This window comes from Idiotropiscis lumnitzeri, chromosome 1 (assembly GCF_059441095.1).
Source record: "Idiotropiscis lumnitzeri isolate Australia: NSW breed Sydney's pygmy pipehorse chromosome 1, RoL_Ilum_1.0, whole genome shotgun sequence".
Classification (NCBI taxonomy): Eukaryota; Metazoa; Chordata; class Actinopteri; order Syngnathiformes; family Syngnathidae; genus Idiotropiscis; species Idiotropiscis lumnitzeri.
In genome coordinates, this window is record NC_142391.1 from 19,130,830 (window position 1) to 19,157,915 (window position 27,086).

A 27,086-nucleotide genomic window follows, 5' to 3' on the forward strand; every position below is an offset into this window, starting at 1 on the left:
GAATTGAATGACTTGGATCCCATCACTGATTCTACAATCGATTCTCCTTACCCGGGTTTGCATGCAGACTTTTACGTCATTCCGGCATGATTTCATTCCTATACATGACTTTTGATCTGATTAGCCAAAGCAATATACCACAACTGTCATAGTTGTTTTTCTATGTGTGCCCTGCGATTTGCTTTCAACCAGTTCAGGGTGTACCCCGCCTACTGCCCAAAGATAGCTGGGATAGGATCCAGCACCCCCCACGGACCCTTGTGAGGAGAAGCGGTACAGATAATGGATATTCAAGTTTTTGGATAGATGCTAGTTTAGTGGCTTCAGTCAACGTGGCCTTGAGCAAAAGACTCACGCCAGCCCCATGCTCAGATATTGTAGCACTGTTTGTGCATCACCTTCATTCTGAATAAGCGCAACACATTTTTTTCCAGTGACATGTGAGATTAATTCCCCCTTTGAGGGATTATAATAAGTATAAGTAAAAGTTTATAATCAGTAAAAGATGAGAAAATGATTAGGGTTATATGAAAATGGTAAAGAACAACTATAATGATGAATGAAAAGAAATGAAAAAAAAATGTAAGTGCTGTATTATTTCAGTTAAAAACGCTAGCTGCTAAAAGTAGGACCATGCACAATGGAAGATAGCATCAACACACACACACACAAAAAACACGCCAGCCATGACGTTATAGCCCTGAGACATGACCTCTTGTCACAACACATAATTATTTTTTTTCCATTTATTGCATACTGCTTGACATGGTCAACCTTTGAAAAACATGATCGGATTCCAACCTTTTATAGCCTGGCCATTCTTTGATGAGATGTGGATCACCGCTCAAACACCCTTGGATTGAATGAATGTAGGCCACAGTGGTTCGTTCCCAGTGTCTGCACTGGTCCGTTTAGGTTGACAAGGCATAAAATGAGGTTATGTTTTCATGAGCTTGGCTTTGTTTGCTAGCAGCCCACTGTCCACGCTACAATATACACTAATACTGTATCAAGCCAGAATAACGGTGGGTGGGGATTCTTTTGCAGATGCCACATGAAATGTTTAAAAATCTGCACAATGCATGCAGAGCATCCACCAAATCTTACAAAAATTCAATAATAAATGATTTTAATGTGGCCCTTCTTACAATATATCGTATGAATAGACGCACATTGTGGAGTAATCACACAGCAGGATAATTGACCACAAATGGCAGATTGGCAGGAGAAATGGCACATATTGTTGTTCCTGCGTGTAATTCCATGAGATGTGTGTCAAAGATTCAATTCTGCTATAAGGCTGCTTGCTCCATGTTATTTTTGAAAATTGAGGGCTGACATTAAGGGCAACTGTGCTGGCGAAAGGAAACCGGGCAACAATGAAGCAGGATTTCATTGACAGACTCACCATGTCCATTCCACTTTTCAGCTAAGTGACACTCTCCTTCGCCTGCCTCTTTGCAGTATTCCACCACATCTACAACTCTGGTGGCAGGCGTAACCGGGACCTCAGTCAGCATCTGTTGCGTGTCGTTCAGGTAAACTGTAAGGATCACCTGCAAGCATAGAAACAAGCACAGGTTATTATTTGTCTTGAATCTCAATCTGACAACCCTTAAATCACACACACACACACACACACACCTATACACACATATATATATATATATATATATATATATACTATTAAAATACTACTAAAATATTAAACTAATATATACTACTAAAATAGTATTTAGGACATATCATCTAATATGCACATTGTAACAAGTCAGTACATGCAACGTGACTGATGGTGAGACGTCAGAATGTCAGTCAGCAGTTGAATGACGAATTTAGACTGTCTGGGATAGTGATGGACAGATATCAGAGCCACAATGGTGTTTTTTTTTCCCTCCACTACACACATACATTGTCCACCGTTGCATATCCCACAACCTCACAACACACATTGACATGATTACTATACGCTAATCCCGAGTATTCTACACACCTATCCAGATTATGTGATCTGGTTGCATGCAGACAGACTGAGCAGGGATACATTCTCTAAATCTTGGATTAGATACACAAACACCCACACACACGCATACACGCACGCAAATCCTTAAGAGAACATCATTTAGCAAACAGCCCCATAAGGGAACTTATTAACTTATTATATTAACTTTCATGTTAATATTTCATTTTCAAATTGAACCACTGTTAAACTAGTTCTTGAAATGAAAACTGTTTAGCCATTCTGAAACAAATTAGTACTAATACAAATACAGGATTCTTATCTTGACGAGAAGCATCAGCGTGTAGTCTAAAATGGAAATACTGAACGTTGAAATACAGCATGAAATAGAAATGGATGTGGACAACAGACACATTTAATCAATAGTAAAATGTAAACAATGCATATGACCCGAAAAAGAAACAGAGTGGCGATGGCTTCTGTATCAGCAAACCTCTTCTCATATTTCAATAAGAGGCTAGGGTAGATCCAAATTGCCTGAGAATGTGTCACATCAGACCCCCCCAAAAAAATCTCAAATGTGCGACTTGAACCGTGTAGTGCCAATTTTATTACCATGATAGTTCCTCCCACCAGTTACTGTTCATAATAACCTTCCTGCCACTTTGAAATAAATAATCCAAAAAGTCAGAAAAGTTGCTGTGATGCAATGTTGTTTATTGAGGTGATGGCACACGCAGCTCAGTGAGCATGTGAGAGGGAGAGGAATTTGTGCCGTGCATGCTGATACAACTGGTACCAGCATGAGCGTGCGCTGTCCATCGATGTGGTACCGAGTCAGACCAGGCTAATAATTATTATTGTTATTTTTTAGCTTTCTCAGACTGACACGCATCAACTGTTGATAGAATTTAACAGATTTCTTTTGGATTCCACAAACCCTTTCTAAAGGGACCAATCAATACGATTGTTGCTCAATATGAGCACTGCCTTTGACATAACGTACAATTAGAAAGTCTTGAAACGTGTGTTGATATTCGGACTCAGCACTTTCTCGGTTTAGTTTTTACTGCTCAGAGAGGCCGCACCATGTAATTCATGATGTGAATTATGTTTCACGTGGAGTGCCGCAGGGATCAATACTTGGCCCTCTATTGTTTAGCCTCTATATACCTCCGCTTGGTGATATTATATGTAAATAAAAAAATAGTTTTCATTGCTATGCTGATTACACTCTGGTTAAATCATCAATTGCATTTGCAATATAATCTCAATTTGAAAAAGCGCAATTTTGCGCAATATGGTCTGCAAGTACATATGACATTTATTTTTTCTTAGATGTCACTGTTTCTAAAATAGAGAGTTTTTCTGGACTACTTAAAAAATACAAATAAATAAAAAGGGTGAAAATTAGGAATACCTGCTTTTGCGGGGAAAACTACAACACTGCCCATGTAACTAAAGAGTGGATTCCATTGTAAGGTGACTGTACTGGTACAAAAGTGTGGAAGCTGTTCAAGGTCAAGTGGTCAAGTCAACGGTGTAAAAATCATTCATATCAAGCAGACTAAAACCTTACGAGCCTCAAGTTATGTATGTAAATAGCATACAGTACATGCATGCCAACACAGGAGACAACAGAACATTTAATGCCTTGGTCATTAAGTGGACTGGTTGATGGTGCTTTACAAAAATAAACAAAAAACTCTAAAAACACTACTTTGAAACACCATTATTATATATTATATATTTCCTTAAAGAACTGACGAGGGACAGCGTTATATGGTGAGCCGGACGGCTTAATATGGCAAACCAAATCCTCCAAAGATGACAAGGAGATCGCCTCAAAGGAATCCAACACTGGGGAACGTGGACAGAGGGGTCAAACGTAGCAGTCGAAACAAGAGCCCTGGCTGTAGCAACTTTGTCCATAAAAAAACGGCAAAAATCGATTGCACATTTCAGGGGACAAGTCTTTGTAAATCAGATGATGGGGTTTAAGTGCTGAATCGATAGTTATCATGTCAAGCCTGAATACGACTGGACAAGTATTCCCTCTTGGACTCTTTCACCTTGCTTTGGTAACTGCGCCAGGTCCTCATACTTGTGGAGGTCTTGAAGGTGAAATTGATTAGACATAGAATCTGTTCCATTCTTCAGAAATTGCCTGCAATACTCCTCTTGTCCTGTACCGCGTCGCAGGAGCCAGGCACACTTCAGCCTGACCTGACCAGTCAATCGCCGGATACACACAGACTCCACCACTGAGCGGGAATGGATCTCACACCACCCGCACACAAGTCAGGCAAGTGTACCACTACACCATCAGTGACCCTTGGGATCCTGAAATACTAAATGGAGGAGTTCAAAGACTTGTAAGAGGTACAGTACAGCACCGTGCACTAAACATCGTCACCTCACGCGACAAACTCCAATGGTAAAGCAAAGCGTACGATTCAAAGTCATGAAGCTTTGGAGTAAAAACACCAGACAAGCGCCTGGGGCGACTGGACTCCAGGGCCACTCCACTTTCATCAGTAGGCTTGTCACCAGCGGAATTGCTCAAGGGCCGAAGGCATCATAAGAGAACTGCTGCTTGTTTGCTACTTCAATTTAACGTCTATGATGTTCGACAGGTTAAAGAGACACTTGACTGGGCTGTACATTTGCACATTTACACACCACTCAAGTCAAAAAGAGTAAGTCAAGCTAAGCCTTCCAGGTTGAAATTTAATATAGAATGACCTATGAACAATTGATCTTACAAAAAGCCTCTGGAACCCATTTTTATTATATCTTGGGAACTTAATAGCAAAGGAAGCAAATCTGGCATGGGAGAAACAGCATGTAAGCTGCTTATTTCCTTATTCTCTTATAAATCAGCTATGGAGAGGCTAATCCTTGTGATATTTTCAGAGATTGACGTGGGTTTGAGTAGAGATGTCCATGTACATTTTGGTGTCGATTGATCACAGTTTTTGGAAATTAGTATGTATGTATGTATGTTCAATAATTTTAATGACAAATTGTGTCCGCTTTCCCCGCTGACTCCTGACATGGGAAGAGGGAGGGGGGCGTGGTTATATTGCGCAATAGAAAGGGGTGTTTTGAAAATAATTTGTTATTTACTGATCTCTCCAAAGCAAATGAATCAAATTGAAAACACAAGCTAATATAATTTTCTTGATCAAATACATAGAGTTTTGGAGTGAAAATGGGCCACCCCATCCAGATGAACTCTTTGAGCACATGCTTGAAAAGCCCACGTGTACACAGAAGCTTCTCTATGACTGCAAGAGAGGAGCCTAATCTTTATGTCACCGTACAACTGTGAGATGAGGTCTGGAAGGCTCTGGATCCAGAGATAGACTCCAGCAGTAAATTCTTGCTTAATTCTGACAGCGTTCCAGGACCCTGCGTTGTGGAGAGTTGAGGCACCAGCCTTTCAAAACACCAGAACTCCTGCTGCCAACTGGTCTTGCCATTTAATTCATAGCAAACCCTGGTCTGAATTCCCTGATCTAATACCACCAACAGCAACTCAGCAACAATCTTTTAACCTTGAATACAATCTAAATGGAGTTATCGTAACAGGAATTTTTCTCAGAAACCATTCTCAAAATGTATACAGCACATTTAGTTGTTAGCAGCACAATCCAGCAGTGTTTGCAAGGCCCAGTGGTGACTTAAGCAGGTTGATATGTTCTGAATATACAGCTAATGGTACAGTGTTTGAATTTGGCTTTGCAAGATATGCAAATTAATTTGGAGGAGAATAATAAAACATGTCAAATAATTAAAAAAATTAAAATATTCAAAAATAAATATATATATATATATATATATATGTGTGTGTGTGCGTGTATATATATTTACTGACTGATGGGTTGAAAGTACAAGCTATGTTTGTATGTTTTATATATCCTGTAGGATATCAATGATTATTTGAGAGAAAAGTACGTTTGACGTATACGCTTCTGTCTTCCAATTTCCTCCAACTTGGGCTTCAACACAAATATTGGGATATTTCATTACAAGGTTACATCAAATATGTGGTTCATCCCATCATTGAAAAACTCACCGGCAACATTCCTGCTGGTGATAGCGCTTGCCCCCCTTCGAAAAAGAACGTTCTCCTTCTCTTCGCTGCTTCTTTCAAGGGTGTCCCTCCGGTTCTCCCGATACAGTCCCAGACTTCTTCCTCAAGTACAGCAGAAATCGAGATGCATTGAAAACCCCAAACTCCTGCTCCCTCTTTCCCGTCAACCCCTCCCCCGACCTGACTCGCTCGCTCCCTTCCTTCCTTCCTTTCCCCCTTTCCGTTAGGCATGATCGTTCCACCCAGGGGAACATCACATGGTATTTAAAAACAAAGAAAACAACCATGAATAATAGCAGTCGAAGAAAATAACATTATTTTATTCTTTTCTCATCGGTTCGTGGCTTCGATCGATCTCAGTCAGAAGTGGGTCACCCGTACCGTGTCCGTCACATCTTTCGCCTCCTTCGTCCCAAAATTACGGTATACTGCTAATTGGTTCAAAATGTAAACATGTAAAAAAAAAACATTAAATTAAAACAGACATATTATTCTTCGGACGTGGAGTTTGATTTATAGGACAGCCCCCCTGTTGGTGGATTATGGATTATTCTTTATGCACGTCATCATATCCTCAAAACATCGCGATTAGAATTAGGTTATATGATGTGTTCACCATAAGTCTCCAAACACTGTCTGGCTGCATTGAGCGTGTTTAATTTCCGTGTTCTGTTTTATTATCTATCCAAATCACAATAAAACACGTCCTGGATGATATTCCGACCAAAAACCTTGTACTTTAACCAGCAAGTGTGTATGAGATGTTGGCGCCCTCTACTGTCCACAAGACCCAACAACAATGCTGGTGACGTTCAACTCTCTCAAATCTGATTTCTGTATTTTAGGATCCTCGACAGAAAATCATTTTAGAAGTACTCCTCCATCTGTCTTGAAAAGCTGAGGTTCAATCGTAAGCACGATTTTAGGCTTAATTTTTCAACATGTATATTCACAGCGACTCTTTGTGTTGTCAGGTCAGTCGCTATATTCAATCAACCTTGAACTGACCATTGGTTCCATGTGATGGTACTGCTGTGCTCAATTATACAAGCACCCGGAGGCAATCAGTCTCTCTCTCGTTCTCACACACACCCCCTCACACACACACTCGACTATGTGTCAAGCGGCCCACGTTTTAATGATGCTTTGGCCATTTTGCAGTGCGTCATTTCTGGATATATATATATATATATATGAAATAACACATACAGTAAAACTATAGAAATGATAACTCGTTCCTCTAGTCTTTAATGATTTGTACAAACAGCTGACACACAAGACTACTTATCACATTTACCGCCATGAGAAATTTTGCAAAGAAACACAGTGACATAAGTAAAATAATGGGTACAAAGAGGGAAAAAAAGTAACAGCAGGAACATTAATGATAGAACACAGAGTGCAAGAGACTGCCAGTGATGAAAGAATTTAGGTATATTGGCAGGTTTGGAACATTAAGAACGATGTTTGTGTACTTCAGCCATTTGGGCTGGGCGATAATTATGTATTGCGATAGGCATGTGATCAATAACAATAGAAACGGCCTGTGATAGAATGTTGAATATATATATATTTTTTAAAATCACACAGCCAACCCCGACCTCAGCATTGTGTGTTGGAGGCAGAGCGCAGCCATTTCCACAAAACACAATGCAGCAGTTAAACCAGTGCTTCTCAATTATTTTCTGTTACAAAAGCAAGAAGAAAACCATTTGCTTCCCCACCACCACCCACTCTCCGCCGCAACATTAAATAATATCACTTTTGTTCCAAAACAAACCTACACCATAGCGTTAATACTCGCCGCGCACAATGGGCAATGAGAACGCCACAGCCAACTACTGGAATGGATGAGTAATTACACTTTATTGAAGTACAGAGAGAAAAAAAAGCATGTTCTCCTTTTGCACACTAGCATATATTATAATGTGCACAAAAAGTACTCATAACAACATCTTAAAGAGGTTTTAAAAAAATCTAAAATAATCCATTGACTGATATGAAATACTTTTATTTTATACATTTTCAGATGTATAGCCCAGCCCTACAGAGAAAATGAAATTTAAAAAGGTGTTTGTTTTCAATAGTAAAAAAAAAATCTACAAAACAGTTTCCATACCGTGCCAATGACAAAGTTTTTACCCACCTCATTTTTTTTTGCATTTTTATTATGTTTCAGGATTCAATTAGAATGTCTCACAAAGGCAACCAATTAAATACCAAAAAAATGTTTCTAAATCACCAGTCAGTTCTTATTTCTTACTGTGGGGAAATGCCAAATCTATCTGGCCATGTGTGTATTGGTTTGATTATTTTCAACACTTGCGATTAACGAAGAAATAATATACAACTAATCGAATTAGGAAACTGGCAAACACTTTTCAATGGCACCGTTGATTAAAAATATTAAATCCCACTCTCCCTTAAAACGTGGCGATCACTGGCAAACCATTGCAATCCAAGGTTCTTCTACAAAGAAATCGTACCGTAACATGGGGACAAAGAGTCGGAACATACATTTGAAAATGAAGATGTTATCCGTGCTACATCTCGGACTCAAGTCAAAGAGTAGAAGATCAGAACAACCCATGAAACAACAAAAGATTCACCTCAACGTTGACTACGTGGAAAGACAGACTTGAGTTTGACTTCATTGGGCCAAAATTAATTTTTGCTGCGCACCAACCAAAAACAGACGTTTGATGAAACAAACTCCAGTATTTTTATTTGGATGCAAAACTCATCGGATTTATCAATGACATTATCAGAACAACAACCATTTGCAAACACCAGATGGGAAGGGATGGGAATTTTTCATTTCTCTTCTTAAATTGAACGGGGTTTTTAAATATTATCTCCCTTAAAGATAAGGGGGGAAAAAAAGTCAACATTGGAATAAAAAAAAAAAAATGGACCAATCTTAAAGGGTGGTACACAAGGATAATGGACTATTTTTCTCGATTTACTCCCAACTCGGACCACAAAAGTCAGATTATAATGTCAAGTGTCTACCTACTTTTTGGCTCACCCTGTTTAACTGTGACCTGAGCTCTCTGAAGCCATTGACTTTTCTCCAAGTGCATTTATATTCAAACCCTCTGTGTCAGATGATGAAATCAAAGAGAAAATACTAGCTCGGGAGAGATCTCCGAGTACAGCTCAGGAGGCCAAATGCCACCATAACCTTTAGTGTAAGAGTCCAATGTTGCCATGGCCCAAGACAGTCAAATTCATGTTGATTCCGTTCGTCAACGCGATGGCCACCATCCTCTGCCATTTCTTGCTACAGGGTCAGACGATCAAGCGGCGCGGCGACAAGGAAATACCGCGGCGTTTGCTTCATTTGATGCGCGGGGACAATTTGTTGCTGCTTCACCACGACAACGCAGGTGCTCGCAATGGCGTAAACTTCCGAAAGTTCCATGCCGCTCCCATTTGAACTGACTCTGCTCTGTCATCAAGGGGAGGCATTTTGAAGATGTGGACAACATCAAAATGGCTGTGAGGACAGAGCTGTGGAGGATCCTTGAAGAATCCTTTCAGCAGTACATGAACGTGTCGCAGAGAAGGGTGGGAAAAGTGGCCATTTCGAGAGCAGACGGACTACTTCGAAGGGGGCAACTTGATTCGACATTGATGAGAGACACAAAGTCTTCTAGTCACGATAAATTGAAATTGATCCTTATATAATCATAATCAGATGTTTCAAGTGTATGGGATATGATTTTTACAAATTTTAATACATTGTATTGAACAATAAAATATCCATGTGGCAATGAACAGATATCATGGACTTAGCATTACGCTTTGAAAATGTTGGGGACGGGGGCCAGCACAACATTGAAATCAGGAAGAAGGCATAAATTACGTCATCGAGTCACATTTCTGACTTTCTGCCTGTGAAATGTGCTCATTATGGTTTTTCGTCTTCATTTAATTTTTTTCTTTAATTAAACAAATCAAAAAAAAAAAATTGACCAATACTTATGGACAGCTTGTCATCGCCATCTTCAGAATCGGTTTTGGGCCAGTCACATCACGCACGCACTGGGTCAAATACTCATTAAAAGAGTATCAAGTTTTCTGCAGCTTTTTTTCCTTTTCATTTTCACCAAAGTAATGATTGGAATATCATTATTTGTACTTGTGCTTCTTAGAAAACCATTTTTAGTCCCATACACTTAACAGACATCTCAAACATATTTACGAAATCACATAGTCAACAATTGCTTGAATGAGTAATGAAACTGAAGATTTAGAGGGGCAGCTGTGCTTGTTGAGTCCTACTGTATTGTGCAACTCTGTCCGTTAGCATCTTTGGAGCGCAAGCACAGTTTTGGTTTGTAGTTTTCCAGGAAAAGCAGCTGCTTTGAGTTGAATGCTCCACGACGTTTCCTGAAAAACATCATGATTCTTCAAACTCAAGCTCACAACGAGCATCGCTCTCTGAAAAAGGTACCTGTGGCCACCTGTTAGAATAATGGTTGCCTTGTACATGCTACAAAAAAAATGTGGCATTAGGTGCTCAGGTACTCACAGTCTTATGAAGTGAACGGCATCTTCATACACCATCCCACACTCGATCAGAGCAAGGGCTACCAGCACTGGAGCTCTGGAGACATACAGTCAATAACAAAGGTATAAACAGTATACACTTGCGAATGTGCGTACCATACTTCATGAAGAGGGATGATTAACAAGCTCTGGTACTAAACTGGCCGCGTGGCTGAATTAAAAAAATTCTTTTTTTTTTAAATGCAATATTGATAAGCGCCGTTCTATTAACAGTATTGGAGAAATTACTCAAAATTCATTTTTGACTAACTTAGGATGTATGAACCTTATGTTGCACCTTCTGCCTCTCTTATGTTGTTTCGAAATAACAATAAAAATGGATATGTTCATCTAAGATGCTTGCTCACAATCGGAGATGAGCCATCTTGCACCTGTGAGGCGTTCCTGTGCCAATGTAGTGCTGCGTGATGTCGTATTACAACATGATCCATCCATCTGTTATCGGAGACACTCATCCTCGCAGGGGTTGCGGACGTGCTGGAAGTAGTATTATTTTAAAAAGTCCATCTTGCCGTCCAACTCTAAAGTTTTTTTAATGTAATTTTGATGTGTGCATTGATGCAACAGTCCCAGCCGCACCTACTTGACATACTTACACAAATGTGTAAAATAAAATCCGTATCTGCAACCACAGTCACAAATGTGTAACATGAATCCGCAAATGCGTGATAGAAGTCACAAATATGTGACAAAAATCTGCAAATGTGTACATTGATTTGCATGCGGAAACACGTGCGTACAGTAATCCGTAAATGCGCCATCTGTAAACACTGGGCCTTTTGATTGGTCAGTCACAAAAGCGTTTTATTTTGGGGGTAGAGGCGGACAACGCGAACAATCCACCTCTCCATGCTGAACCAAAGCCTGCTCGGGATTGCGAGGTTTCACCGTCGCTACAATTTACTTCATAAAGTCGATTTATTTGTCGTGACGGTGGGCAAAACTTGCTCGCTTCCAGCGCTGTAGTTTTAGCGCATGGGAAGGCCTGTGTGAGGGGGGTTGTCATTACGTTGGCAAATCGACAACTCTCTACTTAGAATAACACACAGGGTATCGTTTTATTTCGCGTATTGCTGCTTGGGACCGACCCATACCCAAAAAAAGCACCATCTTTGGTAACCCATCCCTATCCAACACACCTGTTTCAAATAATCATGGCATCAACAAACTTTGCAAGAGCCTGATAAAGATCTTGATCATTTGAATCAGAATCGAGGACCGGAAATTGACACCTGTGATCCAGGGCAAACATACCTTCCGAGTCCAGCAACGCAATGCACAGCCACGCAGCTGCCCGGCTCGTCACGAAACTTCGTCTGCAAAAGACTCAACCAACCTTCAACCACTTGATCGGGAGGCGCAGAGCCATCTTCGAATGGCATATCCTGAAACAAAGATAATTTGGGGAAACACCCATGTATACAGTTTTATGTTCTGTAGTGATCGTATCCTCGACGTCTCCATGGGAAGGCGTTCCAGGCATGTCCATCAAAGTGTTAGTGATGACACCATCAGTTCGGTGAACATTGAACATTTGCAATTCCACCAGGAATTTAAAGAGACTGGCAACTCATACCTGGTTCAAGTGTCAGGTGACGAGACCAGTGTGCCCAGAATGTAACTTTCAAATGCAGGATGTTGCATTGGAGAGCTTAAAAGCTCACTTTAAATCAGTATAGGCTTTCAACGTATGGGTCCTAAAGAGGAACCACACTTCTTGGGTCTGGGTTTGAGTTAAAAATAAATAAATAGATGTTCATTTTGAGAAAATCTAGTCTAGACGCATCACTCACCAGGACTCGAATGCCTTCTTGTTCCACTGGCGCCTTGTCATAAGTAGCAGCACACACTCTTACCAGAGTGTTAACTTCATATGCCTTCAGATCCTTTGGATCAACAAATAGATTTCAGTTTATCACAACAAACTCGTCAAAACAAGTAATATGAAAAAAAAGTGCCCTACCTCTATAAACCTTCCAAGTTGTGCATTCGTGGGGTTGTGCGTGATGAGGAACCTTAAACAGTCATAAGAGATTTCCACTGGTGCAAGTCGGTTCATTTTCACACCCAGAAAAGTGCGCTACTTAATGGAGAATAGTAGAGGTTTTCTGAACCGCAGGATGAATAGTTGAGGGAAATCTCAGAATGGGTGAGATGGGAAAATGAAAAATGTCAACCCATCCAGAGAAGTGACTCAAATCAAGTGATGAGAGGCAAAGTAGAGATGATGTTGAGACCACAAATAAACAAAGCCTCAGCTGTTCCCCAAGATTTCTTCATGTGGTTTAACAGGATGCCAGGACGACCTGCAACGAAAACACCGTGTGTTATATTTCGATCTTGTATTCCTACAATTATTTATCACGCAGACGTACCTGTGAGGATGTGTGTGTGAATGGCAGTGTTTTCGTCTTTCTGGTATCTGTGGTTCACTTGTCTACAATGAGGAGAAGGTGCTGGGCTTGGCAGAACTCCCTTTCACGCCTTGCAACTGCCATACATGAGCAGCCTGACAAAAGAAACAATACATGAGAAGGTTGATTTACCGATTTTTAGGGGAACATGAAAATGCGCCTGAACTGCCAATATGGGCTGAGAAACCATGTCAAGAGAGACACGGTGATATTGTACATCTATGGAATAGACTAATTAATATGCCGAATACTAGGCTAACTAAATGTATTTTGATCAGGACCCAGCAAATAAATACATTTGGAATGGGCAGATGAAAAACATTTTAGCTGATGTTGACCCCTTGAGTTTATCGAAAGGAATTCGTTGAGATTAGGGCTGGACAATTTATTGTTTTGGAACCGAAATCTCTATCACAGACAACGCGATTTCAAGATCGTCAAAGCTGCGGTTTGTGCCCCAGGTTCACAAAGCAAGTCACGCAGCACTAGATTAAAAAAAAAAAAAAAGCGTCGAGCTGTCCGTACTAGTCCCGGTCGTAATTTCTTTCGCCGCTGCTTGAGTGCTAGGCGCCAAGCTATCTTGCACCACAGCAGTACAGACTTAATTTGTTCTACGTGCAAATCCGTGCACAACACCTGCAACGAGCTGCGTGATGACAAATAAATGATCCCACTAACAAGTAGCGTTTTAAACGAGGAGGCGAAGGAGGGGTCGCTAAGCGCGCTAATCGCTAAAGTGAAATACAGATTTGCGGAAAACCCAAATTAAGTGCTTAGGTGTACAGTCAAATTTTCAAAGAAGTCTGGTTCGAACCGTGTTAGGGCGGCGAGCCAACAGCTCTGAACAAAAACGTTGTATTTCAATCAATACGTACCTAGACATAAAATAAGACGACGGCTACATTGGCAATTTAGCAGACGCTCTCCGACCGGAACGCGGAAACGGCTGACGTCATCATGTCAAAGAGTTTCAATGTCAAATGTATATTAAATATTTATCATCTCATCGATTATATTTGCACCACAGACTACTGAGTTTCGAGATCTACACAATAATAAGTCTCAAAATGATATATTTTAATCAATTTAGCTCAACTCAGGGACAATGATTAAATGACATAAAATTAGACATTTATGTACAAGGAAAATGTACATGGAATGGAAAACATTTTGGGGTTTAAAAAAAAGCATTTTCATATACACAATTACACATTACTACAAAATTATATTTGACAGAAAGTAGTTTTCAAAAACTTAAACTGCCCCTTCACAAAATCTCTTTAGTGTCCTTGCATTATTACAATAGTAGCTTTTATTGTTTTTAATGGTAGAATGCCATTTACATTATGAAGAAAATCGCAAAGTAAATCAAAATAGCAATATCTGTCAGAAAAATCGCAATACATTTTTTTCCTGAAATCGTTCAGCCCTAATTGAGATACAATGTCGGAGAGATTAAACAACTTTATTTTCAAAGGCATAAGCACACTTGGGCAAAAGACGTTTTGTGCAAACCAAAATGAAGAACTTAGATGTCGTTTAAAGATTGTTTTGGTCCTGAACCATATGTAACATTGCTCGCATAGGTCCAAGTAGAAGAAAAATCTTCTTGCACAGTCTCAAATTTTTGCACAAAATGCCACCATTTAGGGACCGTCTGGAGCCCAGACGCAATGAGCCTTGTTAATTTATATGGTCCCATTACACCATTAATTTTAAGGAACGATGTGTTCAACAATAAGGCAAAATGTCAGTATTGTTATATTTGTTTCTGTTGAATGCTGTATGTCACATTTACTGCAATGTTTTGAATATTTTGTAACTGTCATAAAATTTCTCATTTACGTGCGGACACTTGACGTTGACTGTTGTGAGTAAAAATGAGGTGGAGGAGTGATGAAGGAATAAAAGAGATGCGGGCATACTGAAACGATCCAAGTATTATGCAGAGATTAAAGAAATAAATGTGGATATTGAAGCTGCAAGCGGAACAAGCCTCCACCGGATGAAAAATCCTTTTGAGGTTGTGGTTTAAAAAAATACTAGTGATTGTATTGTTGGTGGGACACTTGGATTCCTGAAATATAGTTCTTGTGCCATCAAGCTCTCGTGGGGAAAGAAAGCAAATTTCTGAGGTTTGACAATTGACAATTTAATTAATTGCAATAAAACTGTTAATTACTCACTGAGATGTGCGCTGAGGAGACAGTTCATTGAGCGCACACAGGACAATGTGACGGCTTCTGGATGTAGACACACCATTGATGAAGATGCTTTTTGCTTCTGCTCTCGGCCTGCTAGCTTGATGCTAAGCTGTGGTGTAATAGAAAACATTCAATTAGGGAGCTTGCGGCAACGAGAAATCCAAGTGACCTCTTAATAAACGGCAATATGCTTTCTCACAGTGTTAAATACCTGAAAGTTAAATATTAGGATGTTGTTTCTAGCAGATTTAGATTACGTTTACGAACATCGACGCATCAGTAGCTGACAGGTGACATTGAAAAAAGAAAACACTGGAGATTTCAGATAGATGGTTCAGTTTCAAGATAGAGTCAATAAACAGAATAATATGTGGAATAAATATTGCTATTAAATTAGTTATTACTGCACTCAAATGAACTCATTTGCAATGTAACCTTTACTAAGCGTCAGACGTGCCGTTACACAATGACACCCCGTAGAAAAACATTGCATGCAACACAAAAGGGGAACGCGTAAATAAACTGTATTTACAGCTAATTCGGTCCAAATAGGTTCTGGTAAGGCAGGTTCCGAAAAGCAGGTCAACACAATCAGGTTCCAAAAAAAAAGAACGCAATGCAACCAAGATCTCGATTACCGTAAAAAAAAAAAAAAAAAGCACCGACAACCTCCTCGTTTTTCTTCTTCGCCTTCTGTTGTAATTTATCTGTCGGGTGGCAAAAAGGTGCATTACCGCCACCTACCGGATGGATAGTAGAAAGACGCATACATGCAGTGATAACAGAAGTGGTGGCGCAAGTCCTCACACTTCGTGCTTAAATACTAAGATCAGGGATAGGGAATTGAATTTTTCATCAGCGCCAGACGCATAACAACAATGCCATTTTAAATGTAATAAATATTTTTCATTAAACCAATGTACCCTCAGAGTAACATAAAATTCATACTTAAAGCCTGTATAGAAATATCCAGCCTTGAAGGGTTTGAATAATCAAAAAAAACAACCACCTCTGGTGTGTTTTTTTTTTATTTCTTAAAGCGTTAAGTGCCCTTTAAAAATTATTATTCAAGGACGGTACAAAACTGTTGAACAGCAAATCAACATTAAGTGCAAGAACTAATTTTGTCCATTTTTTCCCCAGAATAAATGTGATTCAAATGTCGATATTATTCAGGAACTATGTTCTGCATGTCCTTCCAAATCCACCAAAAAATTATTAGGCCTATTCACGATGAGCAGTGAAAGCCCAACTCTGGACAACTTAAAGGGACGCTTGATTGACATTAACATTGGCGCTTATATAATAGGTTTGGATGTAAAAATGATAAAATTACACTAAAATGCACCCCGCCCCCCTAAAAGTCTCTGTCGTGATTGAATTTTTTTTCTTTTTTTTTGTGACGAGATTTACGACAAATTGGCACGCCAGCTTTTGGAGATCAGCCTTTTTTTCTGTTTCAGCATCTTCGTCACTGGAGGGAGGCAAGTGAGGTAAAATTGCTCGCTTTGTAAGTTCTGTTGTCTAAAATGGCGACCGATCGCCACCAAAATGCAAATGCATGTCATTTAGTAATTTCAGTATTAAAAAGTCGTAAATACTACCCCCGAATTAAACAGAGATGCTGAGAAAACTTGCACATTTTATCCAACACAATCAAGGAATTAAAAAAAAAAAAAAGAAAAAAATGCTATTTTATTGGTTTATACCAGCTCCATTTATGATCCAGCTGCTATGCAGTAAGACCAATTTTCTGAAGGATAAAAACCCTCACCTAAAAATTCCACGCTAGGATATAATATGACATCAATGTGAAGAATACGATCATGATTTCTTGATTCGTGATTATGCAGAGTGGGCCTTGAAGGCTCTGACCGCTCACCTCTGACTTTTTGTTGGCTTGGCCATATTTTGCTGAGCAGCCAGGAGAGTAAAGAGTATTTTGATTTTGTCACTATACCTCTACGGCAGGGGCGCCCAAGTCCGGTCTTTTAGCATGTTTCAGATGTCTCTCACTTCCAACACACCAGCTTCAAATGATCAATATTGTTATCAAGCTTCTCAGAGCTTGCTGATCATTTGAATCAGGTGTGTTGGAGGAGGGAGGTATCTGCTGAGTAGGGACCCCCGAGGACCGGAGTTGGCCATCCTTGCTCTAGGGCGATACAATTTCTTATTTTCCGTTTCTATCAATTTCTCCTTTTTGCTTTCACTGTGGCAGGACCATTAGGGTTCATGGGTGATGATCAGTGAGAGGCGGGGTACAAGCTTGACTGGTTGCCCATCATTTACAGGGCTGGTAGCAACACAAAAACACAAACAAGTTGAAGAGCACTAAGAGGTTTTTTTTTTGAAGTAAGAGAATTTGGCTGAAAAAAACTGTACGACTTCCTAGGTAAATAACATTTTAAGGTACTGTCAGTAGGTAGGAAGAAATAAGCAAATTACATTAGATATAGACCACTTCTCAAGTGAGATTAGGGTAAGTATTGTGTTATTGTGATAATGTTCGTAGATCGATGATGGGATTCAAACGATCCCCTCAAACATTTCATTCCTATGAGTTCACATACTGCGTGGGACAAAAGGGGTGTGGCTCTCGGTGCACGCCCTCCGTTTGCCTAAAAGCACACACTCCGGCACACGCCCACACAAAGTCAAACTAGGATCAGGAAAAGAAGGATATTTGGTTCCGTTTTCTCTCAAAACATCAAGTCTGACTGTTTCTTTGCCGTCCCTTCAGTTGTTTGTTACTTATACATAGTGGTGTCTCTCTGACAAGACAGGGCGTGTGTGTGTGCGCGTGCGCGTGTACGTGTGCGTGTGTGTTCGCATATGTGTGTGATGACGTAGAAGCTGCTGAATCTGGTTTGGCAAGATTTCTGGAAAAGGGCGAGTAAGAGCACAATCCCCGAAAGGCGGAAAAGAGCGAAATAGTTTTTAGCAGCTGTTTCCAAGCCTTACTTGAGCTGTTGTAAATTGATACGTTCTTGTTTGTTTGGGGAAATTACATTTTTGAGTTTAAGGAAGGTTTCAGCACCTGGTAAGTTCAAATCTGGTTTATTGTCATCCGTTTGCCTGTCTCAAAAGCTAGTCTAAAAGTGTGTCTATCTAAAGTAATGGCTTGTTTTACATCTAATGCTGTTTGTTTTACGGGGAAAGTGTGTGTAACCTACGTATATTGGGTATATTGGTGTTGGGTTAAAATTTTCGTTGGCTGAGACGTGATGGTTTTTAAGTTATAAAGTGAAAAAAAGATTGTTCTTCATTGTCATTCATAATGACATTGTATTCAATAACCACAACATATGCATGGATTATTGATTATCTCTATCGGGTTTGGCAATGGGGATATACTGTAGGTTTATGCTCACGGTGTTTGGATTTTGCAACACCTTCACAAGACATCACTGAAGGTCAATAAGTGGCAGTGGGGATGCCATGGAGATCCCAAGTTGTTTGGTCACAATACAATAGTTCTCAATGCTGTCCCTCGACTGCTTTCTGTCGTCTCAGAACACACATTTCTGAAATCTTTTTTTTTCTTCTTAACTTATGACTCAGTGGGTGAGCCTAGACTAATGCAGAATGAATGCAGGGGTAAGAGGGCTGCTGGAGTCTATATATTATGGATTTCCTTTTTGTAAAGCTTGTCATCCTATATAATGCAGTGCAACCTTGGTTTATTGATGCCTCATTTCAGTATAAGAAGTTTGTCAGCAATGTTCCAGGACGGTCGTCTCAAAAGATTTCTTTATTTCATATCCAATGTACAAACCTCCTTCAAATTAAACCCCCTGGGTTCTAATCCATTTCCCAGCCTTCTGTGCTACAGCTCAAGGTTCTACGACGTTAACGAGGCCTAGCCACCCCAAGTTCACTGACGCTGGCACAAATTCGATAAATAAATACGATCAATTAAACACGTTCACGCTTTTTAATCTTTTGTATTTTAATCACTAAAAAGAATCAATAATCATTGACATTTTTACCACGTGCCCATAAGTAATAGCTTGAACCAAGATGTCCAAAGTTAAATATTCCGTGGGATTTAATAATGAACAGCCCGCCCACCTGTAGCATTAAAAAAAAGTCAATATCCAGAAATAATCTTTTCTTAAAGTCTCAAGAAATACAGTGTAAAGATGCTAAACTTATCATATTATACCAAAAATATACAGGGCCACTAACCACCCAAAAAGTTGTAATACAAGACCCTGCATCTTCTGGAATACTCCACACCTCCAATTGTCCAAACCATCTGAATGTCATGCACGTCTTTAAAGCAAGTTGGAGTATGTCAATCGGGATGTTGCTGTAGCTCGATGATGATTTTTTTTGTCCTGGAATTGCCAGATGCTCAAGGCGTTGTGAGCAGGTGCGTTGTCATGCTGGCAGCCACGAAGGAGCTGTTCTGCCAAAACACTCGCTTCTTCTTGCGCACTGAACTAAGCAAACACAACATGATCTCTTTGTAGACATGCCGGTTGATTGTCTTGCCTGCAGGTGGAAAAGCCGAAGTTTGACGTACGTTTTACTGGGTTTATTCATTGTGTAGATGATGACATTTTCTTTCCCTGTTCCCTTCTGTTTAGGGTGTAATGACAAGGGACTTTATCTTCTATGCACAAGCAGTAAGGCTTGTATCACAACGTTAGCGATGAGATGAAAATTATTTAATTATACTGTTCAGTGGTGAACTTACCAAAATTAAGGCACTTTTCCGTTAACAATGTGAAAAACACAACTGCATGCCTTCAGGAAGTGCCACGAAACTTCCGTGATCATCAAGTGGCAACCAAATTAGTCTTTTGTTTTTTGTTTAGTCTATAATTTAACTTATTTTTAAATTTGTCTGACATAAGAGTCAAAAGAATGAGGAATGGATTTTATCGCAACTAGAATCGAGTTGAATTGAAATTGTTGCTTTAAAATGAAAAGAAATTGGATGGTCGTAAAGGACGACTTTTGACTTTCCATTGTATAGTTTATTAATTTATTTGTTTTTGAAAGGGATAAAAACAACCGGGTAACATTGCCTCCGTGTTTGTGAGCTATTATAAGATATGTGAGACTCAAAAGTGCGCACGGCCCTGTAACATACATGTAAGGTTTCGAATAATGCTTGCTTCATACAGTTGGTTATATTTGGGTTTTCTTGCTTGGACCACCTTAACCTCAAACGCATCATTGCTTCCAGTGATCACTCGTCTTCTCCAATCAGCGAAAGCCAGATGCATACACGCGCACACGCACCCCCCGCCCCCCACACACAAACACCAACACAAAAGACCGTATGAAGTACAGCACAGCTGAAGCTCCAAAGTCAAGCACAAAATGTTTTCTGATGCAGGTGGACTCCCAATTATTATTATTTTTTATTTTTTTCAAAAACAAAAATCTTTCCAAAATAATTAATTACCTCAGAGAATCTGTAGTCTTTTGTTGCCATCATAAAATATGTTCTTCGGTCTCATGTTTCTACAGAAGAAACATGAAATGCTCTTAAAAAAAAAATCAAATAAAAGAAAGACGCACAAAAAATGTTAACTCTTGAGCTCTTCACTGATTCTGAAGTTGAGCTGTCGTGAGATTTGTGCCAAGGTCGTTCAATCACTAGAAGCCTATCCATTTTCCAGAAAACTAGTACTGGAATTCCACTCACACTCAAAGTATTTTATTTCCTCTACATTGATAAAAGACGTAGGGCTCTATTTTAATGGCTAATGAAAATCCGGGGACCCACATGGCCTTAAACTGCGCATAGATGTGTTAGACCCAGCGTTGGTAATTTAGCTGATGAGGGCAAACCAGCATATTTAAAAAAAAAAAAAAAAAGGGGTGGTTTGTACAGTTGTGGGTGCGAGGCTCAGAAACTCTCTGCCTGTGCCCCAATCAAATTCATCATAAGGGCCAAAAGTGGCAATATTTGTACATGGTCCGAGCAGGTGCAACTTCACGCAATAGAGCCCAGCATGATGCAGTGGTGTCTGTCAAATTGACAAACAAGTGTAGCAAGCCTTGCACCTGCACAAAAATCAGGAAACGGCAACATTTCCGCATGCACCATCAATGAAAAGAACGCCCTCTGGGTCAACAAGTTATGAAAAGAATCCGTTGTGTTTTTTATGGAAAATTGGTGAGACACAAAATCCTTCTGAAACTTGGACAAAAAACTTTTTAATCACGTAGACACGGCAAACTAGATCAGAATTGCTGTTCAGTACTCAAATTTGTTTGGCGCACTGCTACAGAAGATACAACAAGTCCACACAACCCTGTCAGTCAGGAGAATCGTCCTGAAGATTTTCCAAGACATTAAACATATCACGGAACAGAGTAAAGACGTCATTATCGTCAAAAAAAAAAAAAAAGTCTTGTACAACAGCTGGATTTCGTTTATAATTGATCTGAGGCGCTTTAAGTGGAGACTCATGTCTTCTGACTCCTATTTCAAGATAAATGGTTAATTTTCACATAACCAGTTATAAGAGGGTGTGCACACTTGTGCAACCACATTATCCTTGTTGTTTTAGTTTACTTGCCCATCGCAAATAAACCCGTTTCCAATTGATTTGTGCGGTTTATAGGTCACAGTCATGGTGCAAAAAGTTTGGAAATGATTTATTTTGGTTTCATTGTTTCTGTTTAAAAAAAACAAAAACCCTGGCAGTTGGCCAGGGGTGTGTATACTTTTTATGTGTGACTCCTGACAAATGATTTTTTTTTCTTTTTGAATTCATCACAGTCGGTTGTCTGTTTGCGAGAAACAAGGCACCAAAGCTGTTTCTTGGAGATATGTAACCTACTTCCTCGTTAATTTTTGAGTTGGTATAGACATCATGCAAGTCTGTGCCTGCTGGGCTCATGTGTTGCACGCTGACGTTACACTCTGCCAGGTGTGGCGAATCCTTTATGACGATTGTTGCAGTATTGCTAAGGTTTCAACAATGATCCGTCTACTCCTAACATGTTTTTTTTTTCCCTCCCACAGGAGGATCACTTTTTTCTATAACATAGACAAGTTCAGACAGCAGGGATGAACTGGTCGGGACTTGAAAGCCTGCTGAGCGGGGTGAATAAGTACTCCACTGCGTTTGGAAAGATTTGGCTGTCCATGGTGTTTGTCTTCCGTGTGTTAGTATTTGTGGTGGCAGCACAGAGAGTTTGGGGCGATGAGAGCAAAGACTTTGTGTGCAATACACGGCAGGTAAGACAGGACCGAAATGCGCTGTACTAGAATAACGTGGACAATTGGCTGTATTTCCTCCATTTATTATTATCCTTGATTAAAAAAAAAAAAAAAGAAAACACACTAGTGCTGTCAAGTGGTTATTTTTTTTTAACTAATTAATCACAAAAAATTCCATGATTAATTGTGATTAATCACATTTTTCAACTACTGTTTTTTGCCAAACTTATAACAGATATTTACTCGAATAATATCTTGGAATTGATTCAAAATCACCCAATATGAAGTATATTTAATTCAATGACTGTTCTTATAGCTTCCTTTGATTCTTGAATGCGATCTAAATGGAGACATCTTTACTGACATTTATTTTCAAAACACTTCTCAAAACTGCCCACAAGCGCAACACTCCAGCAGTGTTGGTTTGCAAGGCCCAGGGTAACTCTGTGTTTTGTTCTGAGACTTGCTAAAGATGTACAGCTAAGTTGGCACAATATTTGCAGAGTATGCAAATTATTTTTTAAGTAAATCAAACTGAGTTAAAATTTTTAACCGAGTTAACATTTTTTGGATTAATTACCTGAGTTAATGCTTTCGTTTTGACAGCCCTAATTATTACATAACAACACAAACTAAAATGGCTGCCATGAGTGACTTCAACGCAACCCATCCTGACAATGACATCGCCGTTGCTCAGGTCTCGGATAACGACCAATCATGGCTCAGCTTCTGTAAACAGGTGAGCCGTGATTGGTTGTCACTTTAGACTCGAGCAACTGTGATGTCATTTTCAGTTGACAGAAGTAAAAAAATTGATAAAAACAGGTGGATTTTGTTTCTTACCTCATATTCGGCAAACGCAATTCTAATCAAAATGCCATATTTTGCATAGTGGACGCACATACAACATAGTATTATAAAGGGAAAAATTGGGTTTGACTTCCCCTTGAAGATTCAGGACCCTGGTGGAAATGCAGCTTCCATTCGTAATTGTCTTCTCACGCTTGTTTTCCAGCCGGGCTGCACCAACGTCTGTTATGACCACATCTTCCCCATCTCCCACATCCGTCTGTGGGCACTGCAGCTGATCTTTGTAACCTGTCCATCCCTACTGGTGATGGCTCATGTCAAATTGCGTGAAGAGAAGGACAAGAAGTATGTGGAGTTACACGAAGGCAATCACCTGTACGCCAACCCTGGCAAGAAGAGAGGAGGGCTATGGTGGACCTATCTAATTAGTTTGGTCTTCAAAGCTGGATTTGACATCTCATTCCTATACATTCTGTATCGGATTTACCATGGATATGACCTGCCAAAGTAATTGATCAATCCTTTTCATACAATGCAATCTTTGGATTTTTAATATTGGAGGAATAGCTTTTGTTTGGGTATAATCATTATTTCTTTTCTCAGGTTATCCAAGTGTTCTCTGGATCCGTGCCCAAACACAGTGGACTGCTTCATTAGCCGTCCGACTGAGAAGAAGATCTTCATGTTATTTATGGTCATTTCCAGTGCATTGTGTATCTTCATGTGCATTTGTGAGATGATTTATCTCATCGGCAAGCGCCTGGTCAAAAGATTCAACGTCCGACATGAGAATGAGAGGATAATGTTTGCTGATCAGCATGAGCTCTCCACCATGGCACCACCCAGGTCGCAGTACAGGAAGACTGATCCAACGTTGGCAGAGAGCCAGCTAAGTTTAAATAAGAGAGGGAAGACTAGAGATATGGGTGCGACAACAACGCTTTAGACCTTCAGTCAAGATGGAATAATTTCCTGATTTAAAAAAAAAAAAAAGAAAATCTCGACACCAGCCAATGATTGATATAAGTTGACTGACTGAAAATGTTTTTTTTTGTATGCTGTCGGACATTGTATAAATCAAAGGAAGAGGAGAAACAGAAATTGTTTGGATATCACATTTCTCACCCTTTGTCCTTAAGGAGAAACACCTTGCAGCGGACTTCAGGCCAAAAACTGAGCATCACTGGAACTACAGTCGGTGCATGCCAACCATTGCTTAATTCCTCTCCTAAATTACACGTAATACTTTGGCTGAAGATGGACGACTTTTGTGCTTACTAGGCTGAGATTTGAAAGATCCTCTCTTCTTAGGAGAGAAAATAAAGGGTTATTTTATTGTAATGTAGAATATACTACATCTAAATATGTTGCCTGAAAATTGGTATGGCCAGTTGTGATTCGTTTCTGTTGAACGTACTGTCAGGAATTGAGGATTACATTCATCTTTCTTTAAAAACTAAGGGAAAAGCCACCATCGATGAGGCTCACAGTTGTCCAGAAGTACTTGAGCAGTTGCAGAATTTTCAGGATTTTGCCCTGATAAAGCACCAAAATGGTGCTGATATCAAATAAAACAACATATGATTGAAGTGGACAATACAAAGGGGAAGTCAACCCAAAAGTTTTCTTTACAATATTATGTTCTCTATGGAGCCCCACTAGTGGTATTCTGATTAAAATAGCATTTGAAGAATGTGAGGTAAAATGAAAAATCCACCCGTTTTTCCACTTGCTTTCAAAGGAAAATGATATCACAGTGGATCATGGCTCACAAATGTATATTAACCGAATGCCAAACTAGTGGAGGTGTATATAGCATATTAAGAATTTTTTGACCATTGAGTTCCCCTTAAAACATTAATTTAAGATATTTCTAATAAAAATTTCACTTGACATTTTTTACTAGGAGTGATATTTTTGTGTGTGTAAATATATATCCACGTATGACAAATCATAGTTGTGCTTACAACTATCAGTTTTATGCATCAATCCTAAAAACTACATTATTGTACAAATACCTCTGGACTTCTAGTGATAAACTTTGTTTACATAGAATGTATATTGTAAATATGATATAGTCAGAAAGTACTGTTGTTGTTTATTTGATAATTAGCTGTTCAAAATCAGTTCAGCTTGTGTAAATATATACTGTACACCAGAGGGCGTTACACCTCTATAAAGACGTTCCCAAAAGGTGTGTTTCTCAAACGGGTTTAGAGCCGACATAGCTCGGTTGATGCTGTATGACTCTGAAGTCAAGTATGTTGTTTGGTGTCGAAAATAGTGGGTCGAGTGGGGACGTGATTCAACTCAGTCCTTTATTTCAAGGATGAGCCCTTGAATTGCAGTTCCAGCAGGAGAAGACAGTGGAAGTGCCTTGGAACACGAACACCGCTTTCTGGTTTGCAGGTGTAAACAGAACTCAAAAGGCGGACATAGGGGAGTTCATCCGGATTCCAATGATGGATTTGAGTCATAGCTATAAAACGAAACCGGGAATAATGACTTTTTTATGCTTTTAATTTTGTAGATTATGTGTGAATGCCGAGACGTTCTTTGTAGAGACAGTTACTTGACATCTAGACTGCGAAAAATAATGTTTTCTTTGATTATGTCTAAATCCACTGAGAAAGGACAATGCAAATGTTAAAACATTTAGAATTTTGCTTTTTATTTTTTGCCACACTGTAACACTTGAGCGGATGTTTGAGACACTGTTACAGATTTTTCTTTTTTGCTCATTTTTTTCATCATTATGCTGACAAACACAATGCTGTACGACAAAAATCTGAAATCGTGGTCAAAAGACAGTGCAAGTTTATTACAGGTGATCATGTTATCGGATAATGGAATAATGGATGTTATACTAAGAGATGATCCTTGGAACGAATCAACGGAACACCTCTTGTTCAGACTTTCATGTGCGTTTTTTACTTCACTGTTTGTTCCCCGTTAGACAAAGGCCTAAGTGTTTAGAAAATAATTTGGGAATGCTATAGCCACCTTAGCTGTACAAATTGATGATTCTTGTGTGCTGCTATGTGTTTTATGACGTGCATATTTTTTACATATTTATCTGACTTGCATATTACTTGCATTCAAAGCCAAGATTTTGTCATACTCATACAATTTAAATCATTTGTGATTCCTATAACAGCTCCACTAAGGTTAAAAATGCAGGATGTTTGCGTGCGTATGTGTGTGTGTGCGCGTGTGGGGTGTGTGTGTACGTGTGAAGCGTGTACGTTGGTGTGCGTGTGAGTGGAGTGTGTGTGTGTGTGTGTGAAGGGGGGGTGCGGACGTGTGTGTTGAAAAATGTTTCTTTTTTTTAATTAAAAATCTGTGACAAAACAACCATTAAGAGTCACGTGTTTCTATACCGATTGAAACATGTAAATAATGTTTGTTGCTATGGAAATTAATTGTTTTCATTGCTTTTAAACGGCCAGTTATAAAGCACTGGTACTGACAAAAAAGATAATTAGAGAGTAATTCAACATTTTATGAACATACTATTTTGAAGATGAATTTCAAGCATTTTTAAAAACTGAAATTAGACATGATTTTCTTTTTTATCAATTCATTTTGGATAAATTGGGAAATGAGTGACGACTTGAAAAATGCCTACTTTTAATGAGGAATGTGGCCACGCCCCCTCGGCACTCCTCAAGGCACTGCAGCGTAATTGAAGGGACCGATTACAAATTCTCAATTAGAAATCATTGCACCATACTTTCGTTGCTTTTAAGTCCAAAAACGGTGATCAATTGGCACCAAAATTCATGTGGACATCCCTATCTATGACCACTTCAACACATCAAATCAAAAGGAT

The 27,086-nt window shown here is 39.4% G+C and overlaps 3 protein-coding genes and 1 long non-coding RNA gene across 6 annotated transcripts in view; 1 reads left to right on the forward strand and 3 right to left on the reverse strand.

Annotated features, from left to right (window-relative positions):
* The window catches only part of LOC148343513 (apoptosis-stimulating of p53 protein 1-like), a 33,868-nt gene extending 27,665 nt beyond the window's left edge, over positions 1–6,203 (reverse strand). For both annotated transcript variants that reach the window (XM_088311793.1, XM_088311714.1), the window contains exons 1-2: positions 6,042–6,203; positions 1,409–1,556 (exon numbers count right to left, since the gene is read on the reverse strand). In XM_088311793.1, coding sequence (XP_088167919.1) covers positions 1,409–1,556; positions 6,042–6,050 — 157 coding nt within the window. In that variant the 5' untranslated portion in view covers positions 6,051–6,203. The remainder of the gene's footprint in view (positions 1–1,408; positions 1,557–6,041) is intronic.
* A 1,079-nt stretch (positions 6,204–7,282) lies between these two features.
* On the reverse strand, positions 7,283–12,795 carry LOC148343514 (protein tyrosine phosphatase type IVA 2-like). The gene is made up of 5 exons (XM_088315940.1): positions 12,598–12,795; positions 12,428–12,520; positions 11,889–12,019; positions 10,597–10,671; positions 7,283–10,454 (listed from the first exon to the last, which is right to left on the reverse strand). Exons 1-5 carry the CDS (start codon positions 12,691–12,693, stop codon positions 10,343–10,345), a joined length of 507 nt encoding a protein of 168 aa, XP_088172066.1. The 5' UTR covers positions 12,694–12,795; the 3' UTR covers positions 7,283–10,342.
* Positions 12,796–12,798: 3 nt separating this feature from the next.
* Positions 12,799–15,951, reverse strand: LOC148343515 (uncharacterized). The gene is made up of 4 exons (XR_015846605.1): positions 15,785–15,951; positions 15,235–15,361; positions 13,010–13,143; positions 12,799–12,940 (listed from the first exon to the last, which is right to left on the reverse strand). It is a non-coding gene; the product is annotated as an uncharacterized LOC148343515 (long non-coding RNA).
* A 1,940-nt stretch (positions 15,952–17,891) lies between these two features.
* On the forward strand, positions 17,892–26,599 carry gjb9a (gap junction protein beta 9a). 2 transcript variants are annotated; one of them, XM_088315206.1, is made up of 4 exons: positions 17,892–18,295; positions 22,247–22,327; positions 23,460–23,761; positions 23,858–26,599. In XM_088315206.1, the coding sequence occupies exons 2-4, from the start codon at positions 22,292–22,294 to the stop codon at positions 24,198–24,200; spliced, it is 681 nt and encodes a 226-aa protein (XP_088171332.1). In that variant the 5' UTR covers positions 17,892–18,295; positions 22,247–22,291; the 3' UTR covers positions 24,201–26,599. The 2 variants fall into 2 exon arrangements, with proteins under 2 accessions (XP_088171332.1, XP_088171245.1); XM_088315119.1 differs by having other exon boundaries at positions 17,903–18,295; positions 22,247–22,462; positions 23,858–26,597.
* The last annotated feature ends 487 nt before the right edge of the window (positions 26,600–27,086 follow it).